The 14104-nt window shown below is 34.8% G+C and overlaps 1 protein-coding gene across 1 annotated transcript in view; it reads right to left on the bottom strand.

Moving 5' to 3' along the window:
* Positions 1 to 14104, bottom strand: part of LOC149567384 (MRG family protein) — a 183862-nt gene that overhangs the window by 73454 nt on the left and 96304 nt on the right. Inside the window, exons 8-9 of the mRNA XM_089820566.1 lie at positions 12842 to 12946; positions 12439 to 12518 (exon numbers count right to left, since the gene is read on the bottom strand). Coding sequence (XP_089676692.1) covers positions 12439 to 12518; positions 12842 to 12946 — 185 coding nt within the window. The remainder of the gene's footprint in view (positions 1 to 12438; positions 12519 to 12841; positions 12947 to 14104) is intronic.

Below are 14104 nucleotides of genomic sequence, written 5' to 3' on the forward strand. Positions count from 1 at the left end.
AGCGTGTACAAAGATAGCAGATAACCACACCTACCTACGGAAACAAATAAACAAAAAATGGGTCCAAGATATACTAAATCAATCGGCCCATTAACAAAGGTTTAATTACTTATTTATTTTATGACGGGAACATTACATACTACAGAAAATTTTCACCTCTAAGGGATATCCAAATCATTGATTCAAGTAAATCAATAAAATATTCAAGAAAATGCACTTTGGATTTATACTCCATTATCTTGTATGGACTAAAACCCTTCTAATCCATATGAGCGAATCTCAAGAACTTTTAAGTTGTTCTATAGGTAGAAGATTGTTGTGTAAGAGCTCTCTAGCAAACAAGAGGATGGAATATATGATTGAGCTTGATGTTACCGAGGGCCTAAAAGTGATACAACCCTATCAATACAAGCACTTATAGATATCAAAGATCTAAAAGGCTTACATAATAGCTATTGGAGGTTGAGATTATCATCCCTAACAAGATTGCTTATGGTACATGACTAGTCCTGGCTAAAGAGAATCATGCGTCCAATTATCTTCCTATTGACCATAGAGTACTCAAGAAGATTACAATTAAGAACAAGTTGCTAATGCCAAGGATCAACAATGGTTGTAAGATAAAAAATTTGTTTGAAAAATTGTATAATTTCCACGTCGGGCTGGTTGGAATCTTCTATGACCACCATTGCATGTAGTTTGAACTTTATATTGTTATGAAGCTTGTAGTTGCAAACTGGGAGTTTCAAAAGAGAAAACTTCTCATCTAATGCGAATATATTGAAGATTGAAATATGAATGGTCAAAGGGTTTACTAATGGGCATTAGAGTATTCGCTACAATTTTTCATGGAGACTACTGGGAAGCACCTTAAGGATTAAGAGGCCAATGGTACCTCAAAGATTCAGAGCGAGCTTGAGAGGCAGATGGTGAGTGTCAAGTCCTTTGTAAAGGATCAGCAAGCTCGAGAAGCAATGTAGCTTTCAAAGCTCCTTGTTTTGTTAAACATTGGAGCCAACTGTAACTTATTATGATAATCAAAGTTGTGAGAAGCTCTATCAGTCCAATGTCAAACTATTGCTTTTGTTGAGAGGGAGTCTCAACATCAATTGCTCTTTATTGGATATTTCTCTAAGATGGTGAAATATGAGGTGAAAGCCCTTGAGAGATATTGCTTTTTCATGTAGATTTCTTTGAGATGGAGAACTATGAGGTGAAATCCACTGAGAGATGTTATTAAAGCATATTTCTCTAAAAATGGAGAAATATGAGGTGAAAGCCCTGGAGAGATGTGCCTCTTTCCACACATGGGAGTAGCCATGGTGGACATCACATTGAGAGATTCCATGATGACATCGCGTTGAGTGATTTCAAGATGAGGACTTGTGTATATGCTTCTCTCCACACATGGGAGCAGTCATGGTGAACATCATGTTGAGAGAGTCCACGACAACATCACATCGAGTAACTTTGTGATGTGAGCTTGTGTATGTGTTTCTTTCCACACATGGGAGTGGCCATGTTGGAAGTCCTATTGAGTGATTCCATTACATTATTACATTGAGAGATTTTGTGATAAAATCTTTTTCACAGATAGGTGTAGCCATTGTGAGTGTCATTTTGAGATATTCCATGACATGGATATTTGGAAAGATAACTCCCTAGCTAAGAGGGAGTGTTAGAGATATAGCTTAAAGAGATACCTTTCTCCCAATCTCTAAGATAGTCATCTCTCTTTATAATGCTATTACATTGAGAGATTTTGTGATAAAATCTTTTTCACAGATAGGTGTAGCCATTGTGAGTGTCATTTTGAGATATTCCATGACATGGATATTTGGAAAGATAACTCCCTAGCTAAGAGGGAGTGTTAGAGATATAGCTTAAAGAGATACCTTTCTCCCAATCTCTAAGATAACTCCCTAGCTAAGAGGGAGTGTTAGAGATATAGCTTAAAGAGATACCTTTCTCCCAATCTCTAAGATAGTCATCTCTCTTTATAATGCTTGCCCAGATGTTTCTAGTTCATTAACTCTAGATATTTTCAAATGAAAAAATGTTCATATGGACAAACATTTCAAGTCAGTAAAGAGTTATTTGACTTGAGGTCACTTGTATAGGTGTTGCTTAATTGGCAATGTCAAACTCTTCATTGTCAATGAAGAGTTCACCACTTCATGTGCAGAGATATGTATTTACTTATTTAGAGTGAACCATTCTTGATATGTTATGTTGACTGTTTGATTGTAGTATTTTGTTCATTGTTGCAAAGATATAGAGATTCGAATGAGAATTTATTATTTCTTTGTAGACCAAACTTTTATTTTTCATTAATAAAGTGATTTTTGTGGCTAGATTTTTCCACTCAAGTGGGACGGTTTTCCTAGGGTATCCTCTGTATTATCTATTTTGCATTTTATGTTGCATATGTTCATTTCTGGGGTAAAACAAAACCAATAAACAAAAGGAAGAGAAGGTTGTCGCATAGAATTTTTCATGTAGGAAACTTTTAAGAATATAGTCTAACAAGACTTATATAGACTTGACAAGACTAAGGTGAATCAAGTGTGTTGAGCCTTGGGGTTCTAGACTTGAGTTCATCTGAGTCTTTCCATAAATCGCTAAGTTTGGAAACTCATCCATAGTTGTCAGGTCTTGAGGAGTCTGGACTAAGACTTGGACATTTTAGTCTTTTTTTTATAAATCTCACAAGAGTTTCACTTCCTTTTTGGTTCATGACATGCCTCTCAATTATAAACATGAAATATAACACTTAAACTCCCCATCTATCTTAAAATTAGTCCCATTCTCTTCATCAAAATATGTGATAGAATATAACATTTTAAGTCACATTTCTTATGCTTCAGTTATATATAGTGTATATATTGGCAAAATGGTTTCAGCTCTCTAGGATAATGTAAATTCTAGGTTTAAGATCTTATAAATATTCAAACTTGGTCAAACTATAGTAATCAGCAAGCTTCTATCAGCATTTGCTTTCTCTCTTTATCTAACTCACTTAACTCACCTAATCTCTAGACACATCTCTCTCCCTATCACTCTTCCTCTATCCCCTCTCTACCTCTCTCTGCCTCACTCTCTTCTCTCTTACCTAAGATATGGACCTATCTCTCTACATCACTTTCTTTCACCCCCACACAATCATGGGATCTACTACCCTCAACCTCGTTTTGGTATTGCCCTCAAACCCCATCAAATTATAAGTCTAAGAAAGTAATGGATCAATGATAAATCGTGATCATAAAAATCTACACAGTACATATCCCTCATTGCAAATCTCCACATATTCAAAGCCACAATCAAAGATTATCTTATTTCATATATCTAACAACGTGTTTAGCATACAAGCACCACCATAGGCAAAGTTGGCATGTTACATTCCTTGTACTTCTAAAATACAAGGTAAGCCAAAGTTGGCAAGAAATGTCATTTTCATAATGCAAAATGCATCAACATGCTTTGGATAAACAATACATCTATTAGAATACTAGCTAAAAACAAAATAGAACATAACCATCTATCCTTTTACTTAACCACTACTCTTTGTTAATGTCAACAAAATTTGTAGTATTGTACACTTCAATAACAAATTAGAAATCAATTCCTCAATTGAATATACATATTAATCATTGAGACACAAGCAAAATCATGGTTACATCATCATCTAGGATTCATCTTAGATGCCAATGTATGACTTATCGTAATGTTGGGATGAGTAATGCAACATCCTTTGAACAATAATCGCAAACTTTTAGTTTTAATATTTGTTTTGATGTCATTAATTTTAGATTCCATGAGTTTTGTATACCTTTGACAATATTTATATATCTGTGTTATTTCCTTTAGACGACGATTTGTGTTTATACTTATGTGGGCGGCATATACTTGTAAGTGATCAAATTAGCTTATATTTGATGATGTTTTTTATTATGATAGAAAAAGGTTTTGAAGGGGCCACAAAACCGTTTACATCATATTACAAAAGATTTCCAATAAGCCTATAAGTAGAAAACTTACAACATAGAACCTGAAAACAACTAACTGGAAGAGAACAAAAAACACCTTGAAGGACTAGACAACAACTAGCGAAATGCCAACATACAACGAACACAAAACACAACACCACAAAAAAGAAGGAACCGAGTCAGACAAGGGTCTTCAAATTTTCAACTGCTTCCTCTTCAAGCACATTCATCTTCTATACAACCTTATGGAGATCAGCAAAACCCTGGCGCACATGAGAGTTGTTGTTTCTAATGCTAGCTTCGGTCCTCCTATTGGGACCTTTAATCTCCTCAACATCCATTTCCTTTTCAAGTCCCACCTCAACCACACCGTTTTCTTGATGCCAACCTTCCAGCCTGGTTCCCAAGGTAGCTATGTTCTCAATGGAAGCCCTTAGAGTTTTATGGCTCTACTTCATTATCTTTCTCAAGGTTAAGTAACATTTGCCAATTTTGCCCAACACCTCATATTTCCTATCACACTGCTTCTTGATTGGCTCAATAGTTTCCATATTTTTTCTTGAGACAATCTGCCAACCTATTCTTCATGGCAATTGTCCAAAGTGCACCTATAGTAGGGTCCTCTTTAGCATCTTTGGGGAGAGAAAGAGGGTTAACAATCGTAACCCTCTGAGCTGCCAAATCATCCACCTTGACCTTCATTTCTTCGACTTCGGAAGGGAAGGGCTCTATACTTCAAGTCCAATTTTTCACTTCGTGGCATTCACCTTAGTTGTCTTAAGGACACCAAAAATATCCTCCTCCTTAGCCTCAAAGCTATCCATGTGCACATCCTTAGATGAAGGAATCTCAAGATTGTCAAAGGGGGCACCATAAGGGGGCAACTCAAACCCACCAAGGGGGGGCCTTCCTACTTATATAAAGAACCATAATCCATAGGCACCGAAATTTTACTCGTGACCTTCTCAAGAACTTGACAATAAACATTCAACTTGGGGGGACTTAAAACCTCATTCAGAGGTGAATCCTTCTTCCTTTTTGCTGGGTTAGTCTTAATAACAGAAGACTCAACACCTAGCCCCTTTCCCTTAGGATCAGATAGTATTTTTGGATTCTATTTGATGATGTTAATCTGTCATTAAAGTTTATTTAATAAAAGGCCCATAAAAAGTTCTAAATCCTTGTAAAGCTCTAATTTTCTTGGGTTTTCAACTTTGTTGAAATTTTTGCACCTTTTTTTTTTGCCGAGTTCGAGTCAAAGTCTAAGTCTGAAACATGCTTGCCAAGTTTCTAACAATTAACTTTGTTAGTCCAAGTCTAAGGCAAGTCTAAGTCCTATAACTATGACATCACCAAAATAAAATCTCATTAAATTAATAGAGAAACTATTCTCATAACAGGTATATTAGAATGGGCATGAATTATGCATTTCAATGATTCATGATACAAAAACAATTCACATTCAAAATCTTATTTATTAAACCAAACCTCAAATTTAATCACAGTAACCCATATAAAGTAGTAGTAGAGAAAACACAAAACACATTTCAGGAAGGATATGCATAATATGATGTATCAAATAAATCTGCAAAATGATCATGTCTACTTTCTCCTTGTAGAGCATAATGTGGATATTTGTCCATTTGTGGAAAAACGTAGCATAACTGAATCCCTAAGTCTATCAAGTATAATTTCATACCTATTTGAAAATGGTCAACCATATCAACAAACTTTTCTCTAGTTTGCCAAGGTCTCAAGGCAAAGAGAAAGCATTTGTTGTTGCAGATTGGATGATTGTGTATGCTCTTTGTGCTACTACAATGAAAATTCAATAGCCCTGAGATTTCTTAACTTCATTACAGACATGCATTCATGCAACATGAGATCCAACAGATTACCAATCGCAATCGGGAAAATTACTTCTATGTCTAGTAAGTATTTATACAGAACCACATATCACATAGCCAGTACGACGTCTCTCTTTCACTAGCATATAGATAGCTAATACATGTTATACAGCATTACAAAGGGGGATGATCCCAACAACTGTGGAGGCACTAGATGCAACAGGCATACCAACATAAGAAGAGAATTGTTGAAGTGGGGAACATGGTGTTTGTTTGTTTGCACCCATGCAAACAAATGATGCTAAAGGTGAAGGAGTAGTAGCTCCAAACACTTACATAGTTCATAAAGAATTCAGAATAAGTTCAATAAAGCAATATATGTACTAGACATACCAAACAATAGAAGAATCAATGATGCCTTCCATTTATAATATTTAAAGGTGTAAGCATCCATAGTACTACCAATCTGTAAACTTGGTTATACCATACTATGGTAAACATTCAAATCTAAATGAAGTAAATTGAGGCTACTGTCAAATATAATGATTGTAGAAAGAAAGCTAAGAAAAACAACCATCACAAAAGAGGACACAAGGACTTTACCATGGGCAACCTAATTTCAAGCATCACTAGTTGTGCAGGCATCCATGTATATCTAGAGAAAATCAACATACTTAGAGATTACCCGTTAATACATAACATTACTAATGTATCTTTCTTAAATTTGCAATAAAATACTACAAGTTTGTCCTTAAATTCTTGCACATCTCTTGGCTTCTCAATTAAATCTCACATGCATCAAAACAACATTCACTTGGGCACCTAGAAAATAACGTGTCTTCAATGAGCTCAATTTGGACAGCTCCATGAATTGTTTCCAGCACAGTTGGATAACTTGGAAAAAACTTGCCAAACCCAAAAAATGTGACTTGGTAAAATTAAAAATTGTTTAAATTTCATTAGACAATTTTTATTTATTTTTTTTTGCAAAATTCAATGACAAGATGTATTCAATGAATCCATACATAACTACAAGTGTTTTCTACTAATTTGATTGATTTGAATGCAAATTAAGTACAAAATTGCATCCTCGTGTGGAATAAGTATTAACATAATATATAGCTGACAACTATAATGAATTTATGCATTGCCTTTGAATATCATTCTGATTTAGGATGATTCATAAATTGAATACTAAAATATATTAAATTGTCATCTTCCCTATTCAACTTAAAAACTTTGGGAAACGTTCTAATTTCTAATAATCACATGTCAATCTTGGATCTTAGTAGAAGATATTTCATCGTTGATTAATGATATTATGATAGTGATAAAGTTAGTTATCTAGGTTCTAACTGATCTCTATTCTAGACCCCCTCATTGTACTCGAGTTTTTTATATGACAAAAAATCCCACTAACTATTGGGGGTTTGGGAATGGAGACCCTAAATGGGTTTAAGGGGCAGCAATGACAAGTCACACAAGGAGTTAGATTAAGGAAAAAACCCAATGATAGAAGGGGTTTGGGGAAACATTCATTTCCCAGCAAGATGGAAGTGGAGTTTCAGGGGCTATGCTACCGAGATTATCTTTTAGATTTATTTTTCTGTATCTAATGCAGAGCAAGATGGGCCCTTCCAAGTTCTCTCAGAAAAATACTCCAAACAATGTGTTTTCCTAAAGGTTTCCCAACACAACCTTAAGGATTAAGTTGCCCAAATTAGGTAATTGACTTCTCCAAAGACTTCTTAGGAATCTAATGGCTTTGAATACCCTAATACAACCCAAATAACCAGTTTACCAAATATCAAGAGCCTATCTATGAGACAAACCAAACATCCCAACCTACTAGGCCTACAAGCCCCAATTAGCCCTCAAATGCTGTCCTCTTGAGTTTTTCTCCAAATTTTCCCATAACACAAGGAAAATAAATTGCATATTTGGATACCCATTTGGCTTCTCTATAACATATCAAAAGATGAGGTATGGTTGTTTTGGACCATTTCGATGTTGTTACACTACAGGCCTCTTTATAGGCATAAAAACCCCCTCATTTACAAAGGAACTACGTGGAATACTTATCCCTCAACCATACAACTTGGCACAATGTCTTAATATGGTCCTAACTAAAGATTCTTGAATTATTTTGAACCCAACAACTCCCTATATGTGCTTTTTTATGAAACCCTCACCAAACAAGTCCAAAAACTAGGGCCTCTTCAATTCCGATCAAGAAATCACTTCCAGAACCTGCTCTTTGATACTACACCATGTATATGATGATTACTTTTACTGTTTTACATAAAACCATGGCCTCCTTTGGGCAGATCTTCCACTTCTATACCTATGGCACCACTTTTGTGCCCTTTTCCCCCTATTCGCAATGGTGTACACCTGTGATATCTCTTCCTACTGCATATTTCTGGTTAGCATCATATTGTACAAGTGTTATAGAGTCTATTCCATGAGAAACAACAACTACATTCATGGAATGAGTCCATTCATATCGAAAAATTCAAAATTGACCTTAAGGGAATGCCTTGTTTGCTACAGTAGGATGCCAATATTGAAAGGAAAGTAATAAAACAATCAAGTGATTCAATAGAAATACATGTATTGATGAATAATATCAGAACAAATTCACATCATAACCTCACGATGGGGACAATAACAAAAATCAAGAGATTTGCAATAGAAATGAAGCTTTTTATTCATTTTTGAATGACAATCAATACAATATCATCTCTAGTTTGTACATCTGTCATCCCTGTGCCTTGCCCAGGTTATATAATGTGGTAAACAACCTCCCCAACTGATCCAAACTATCTAAGGGTTATTAGTAATGTATTTAAGGGTCTAAAACTATTTTCCCTCCAAAATGCTCCTAATTGTTAGAATTCAAATATTTGAATTTATAACTTACATTCTAATGCTTTATTCTATTCAAACCTTATTCTAATTTGTCCTCAATGTTCTCAAAGGTAAATCTAACCTATCTAAGACCCTTTTTATTTATTTTAATCTCATATGGGCACTATTGGCCCCCCTTGCATCATTTTTATCCTAAGGTTCTTACTGGGACCTTTAGGATTTATACATATGCTTTTAATTTGATCATTACATATGGCCGTTATTGGCCTTAAAACATTCTAATTGACACTTAATGATGTCTTTGAACCTTCATGTATGCTTGATGTCTTCACTTGATGATTTCCTTGCTTGGGTGCCTCTGCACCAGTGTCTTTGCCTATTTTTTATGATGGCAACTTTTTCCACAAAATTATCAAGTTTTTGAGAAAAAATAGCCAAAATAAAATGATGAGTTTTCATGATGAATATTTAATGGAAAACTAGCAAGTTTTTAAATACTCATCAAGTAATCTGTGAGTTTTGCATCAAAAAATTCCAGTACTTGTCAAAGAGGTCATGGAGATCATCACTTATCAAGAAAGACTGAATAAACATAGCACAACCACACAAGTCTCTGAGAACCTTGTGTGTGCGCGTGCCTTGCCAACACTGAACACAAGATCCAATAGAATAACAAAGGCTTGCACACAGCGATGCATGATCCAATACACCGCACTTGCCATTTGGCAATCCTACACACATGGTATCCAAATAGGACTTCTTCATAGCATGGTATTAAAACACCAACCATCAGCAAACACAACAGTCAAGTGGTTCTAGAGAATCAAACAGTTGTATTCTAGGAATCCCTTACTGATTGTAAAATTCTCATTCCTAAACTCCTTATCTACAACACCCAATTGTACACTACTCACTTATGTTTGATAAAAGTGGCAAACATTTGCTGTGCATCTTCTGCTCTCTTCTCAAATGCATATGGGATTATTTTGTTTCATGTTTTCCTTTGGCATAATCTATAAACGTATCTTTCATTGAGATGGAATTGTCAACAGCATGTGACCTAGATCTACAAAACTCAATAATAGCTTATTCGAGAGAAACAATATAAAATTGTCATTGCTTTGAAGAACATGCCAAGACAGGTAAGGGTTCCATGGAGTTATTCGAATAAGTCCCTAATCCTACTTATAGACATTGCTGGTCTGTAATTTTCATGTGTCAATTTGGATTAAATCTAGGTACTTGGCACTCATGGGTTCCATTGTCAATACCGTCATAACTAAAAACTAAAAACTTTAACTACGCTACGGAACAAAGTGACAAAGTTTGTGTTTTACTACTCTGTATATTTGTTAGCCATGGTCGCAAAGCTCTCCACGCAGAAGGGCATGTTTCGTACCTTATTATACTATTGTTTTTCTAGCCTTTATTCCTAATGTCTACTTATTATTTAAATATGTTTGCCTGAAATCAATTTAGAATTAAATCATTCATTAGCTCGGATTTCCTTTTTATTTAAAATGTAGTGAGGGAAAGCCCTAACCAATGTGTATCTTTTCAATCCCATTCGGTTAATGCATTGCAACTATTGTGTGAGTACTAATGTGTTGCAGCCAGATTTGTAGGTGCAGCCATATCACGTGACAATTTCCTCTTTGCATACTTGCAGTTCAATATTCTTTGCATTTTATTTTGTGATTTGTTTAGGAATGCAGCAGGATTGTCCTCAGAAAAATTTAAAGAATTTTGAATTAGATGCAGACAATAATGACAAAAGACCAATTCATCTAAACATATGGTCTTGAAGGATCCAAGGGCTCCATTTTAAGTTGTTCAAAAAGATTTAATTACTGTTTATCATCAACTATTTTGACTGTTGAATGTTTTAAATTGGTATTGAATTGAAATAAAAGAGGTGTTGTTACTAAATCACAGTTATTGTTTCATTATTGAGTCTTTGGTTTGAACTGACCACCGATAGTGTAGTGCCACAATATGACACGGCATCCAACTTAACCAATCAGTTTATGCATGTGGGCACCTAAGAGAGTGAGATTTGCATGTCATTATTCTGACCATTAGGATGTACTGATTTGATCTCAACCACTATAAACCTCGAGTGTTAATTAGTCCATTTTATATCAGTTCATATTGTTAATCCACAAGATGCTCCACATCACTGGGATGACAAAACTGTATCACTTTGTCACACTTAAAACATCATACAGAAGGTTCGAAATAAAGGGATGCACTTAGATGAAATGAACTCTTTCTATATTACCAAGAAACCAAGAAGGTATGACATCTCACATACTTACTCAATATGACTATTTTGCTTTGACTCTTTCTATATTACCAAGAAACCAAGAAGGTATGACATCTCACATACTTACTCAATATGCCTATTTTGATTTACTATCCCTTCTTAGATTTTTGCATGGCAATCAGCCATGGAAGGTATTATATTACATTTATGATTTTACAGTAAATCCCAAATGGATGATGCTTCCTAAATTGATCTTAGCTACAAAATGAAGTTTGCATTTAGATGAAATGAACTCTTTATAATTACCAATAAACCAAGGAGGTATCACAAACTCATTAGCCTATTTTTCTTTATTGTTCCTTCTTAGGTCTTTGCATGGCAATTAGCCATGGAAGGTGTTGGTAACTACACTATAATTTTATACTGAATCTGTGGCTGAATCCCAAATAGGTGATCCTTACCTAAATTGATCTTTATGGTCGTTTTTCTATGTTGTAAAGCTTTATCATACAGATGTAACTGAATTCATCTTAACAATGGACACAATTAGAGATCAAAAATAAGTCAGTTACTGCACAAGAATTGAGATTGCTCTACAATGCAGTTATCTCTTAAAGAAATTATCTTTTTCTGATTATCAGTTTCATATATCAACATCAATTAGTCCATTTGAACAATATAAAATGCAGATCATGTCTGAATCAATTCAAATATAACCTTTTTTATTCTTCAAAAAGGTTTTGATAAACAATGTTGCCCCTACTGCTGATATTAACTGGTGGTCAAGATGATCAATTTGTCATCCCCTCTCTTCCTGCCACCAACCTGATAGTTGATTTTGCTCTCTTAAATATAATTTTTTTTCCTTGTGGTTGATAGTGATGGCAAGCTTTTACACATGGTATATCAGGTATACTTTTTATTTGTAAATTTATAGTGATAGGTTGGAGGGATGAATTTTGATCAAAACCAAAGATAGATGCCGTGAACTTGCAAAAGATGTGTTGATAGATTTGGGACTAATTGAAACAGTTTAATAATCTTGGAATTATGAATTTGATACTGATACATAAATTTCTTTTTTTTTGATATCTCGATAGCATTGTGTAATCACGATGTTCAAATACAAAATCCCACCATAACAAAGCTGTTATTTAAATTTCCATTTACATTATCTCAACTTTCGTATTGCTGACATGACTTACTTCATTAATCTAAAAAACAATAAACCATAATTTATCAGATGTAGTTACAGCATATAGTAGTCTTCCAACATCAAAGACTTTTACCAACTAAATGCTCTCTTAATGAATGGAACTCAGTAGCTTCGATACAATAAGCACTATGCATCTTACACACAGATACAGCGAAGCAGATATTACGACATGAGGAAAACCAACAAATGGTACCAAAGAAGTTGTCGGTCACAACAAGAAATAAGTATGCTTATACAAAAAAACTCACTTACACGCCCTCCTTCTTGGTCTTGTGCTCCAGATACTTTCTCAAAATATCATCCACTGTTGGGTTACGTGGAAGCTTAACCAGCTGCAATCAAACATTATAATCTGTATAGAACTTGCTAAACATAAAACAAAAGCATGCTAATTATAATAAAATATAGTCTACTAAATGGCTGTGAAAGTCTAAGTGTAACATTATTCTCAAAATGTAAATTGAATATACATATTAGATGCAAGCAACATAGAAATAAAGGCAAATGCCCTTCTCTATATGCTTCTACTGGCTAACAATGGTCCATTTAGATTGTGGACAAAATCAATTTTTACAATGAGACCCAAGACAGTATATCCTATATTTTCAAATGAAGAGATTATGCATAAACTTCAAGCAATGTCTATTTTCATTACCTTACCCAGCTGAGTTACAAATTCCCAATCATCAACCAACTGCTTTTTCAAAGTAGTTGGCAAGTGAATCTTTATAATCTTTTCTGGAGATTCTCCATCTTTCTCCTAGCAAAGGATAACAATTTTTTTGAGAAGATCAAACCATGAGAAAAATACAATATATATGTAGCAAACTGACAAGAATCAAATCTCTCCACAGTACAAAATTCAAGCATGATACTATATGCATTCTCAATGTGTCTCTGTACTTTCTCTTCACTGCTTTTATTGAGTGAAAGAGGCATACTCCCCCACTTATTCTTTATTATTACCCGGCATTACAAGGAGTAAACTCCACAACATAATCATCAACAGCATTTCTAAGTTAACGAATGACAGTTTACAACTTAGTTACCAATTCGGATGCGGATGCGGATGCGGATAGGGATGCGGATGCGGGAAGCAGGTGCAGGTTTTTTTGTGGGTGGGGGTGGGGGGGTTGTGGATGCGTGCGTGTGTGTGTGTGTGTGTATTCAGATATATATATATATATATGCAAAGAAATGAAAGAAATATACAAAATTTAAAACATTTGATAGTATGATACTTGTAACTTCACCAACACATATTCACATCGAAATTCAAATATTCACTAAGATTATAAACCATATCATATATGTCTATGTTCATGATTCCAATGCAAATCAGCAAATCAGCACAATTACAAAATCAAAATATAGTTCATCATTCAATGTTTATCAATCTGAATCCAATTCATATGGATTTGCAGAAAAGTCCTAATCATCTCTATCAGGATTGTTTTAGGGCTTAGGAGCAAAAAATAGGTCCAAAGATGTATTCCCTCATGTGCCAATAAAGTGTTTCAAGTGGCAAAAATTTAAAAAACAGGCTTTTCAGCTGTTTGAGCCTGTGCAGGCTGCTGGAGGCACCCGGATGCTTGCAAAAGTTGGTTGGAAGCCACTTCTAGCCAGCTTCCACCCACCTCTGCTCCCGAATCCTCTTACGCCTCTGCAGGCAGGAAGCCCGAATATAGTATTGTTGGTGTTAATAAAGTCTTTAAGGTACTCTAGCATAGTGAATTATTTATAATATTTGGCGCTTGTGTTATCTATTTCTACAGAATTCACAAACCTCACAGATAAAAGACTTTTACAAAACCCTCAAACACCACAATGCTATAAAAAGCCGATACTTTAGGAAGAGTTTATGTTAATGTTACTGTAGCTATGGTCAGATTCCTTAAGACTGACATAGATAACATAA

Source organism: Cupressus sempervirens, chromosome 3, assembly GCF_028749045.1.
Source record: "Cupressus sempervirens isolate cs-2001-9-10 chromosome 3, ASM2874904v1, whole genome shotgun sequence".
Classification (NCBI taxonomy): Eukaryota; Viridiplantae; Streptophyta; class Pinopsida; order Cupressales; family Cupressaceae; genus Cupressus; species Cupressus sempervirens.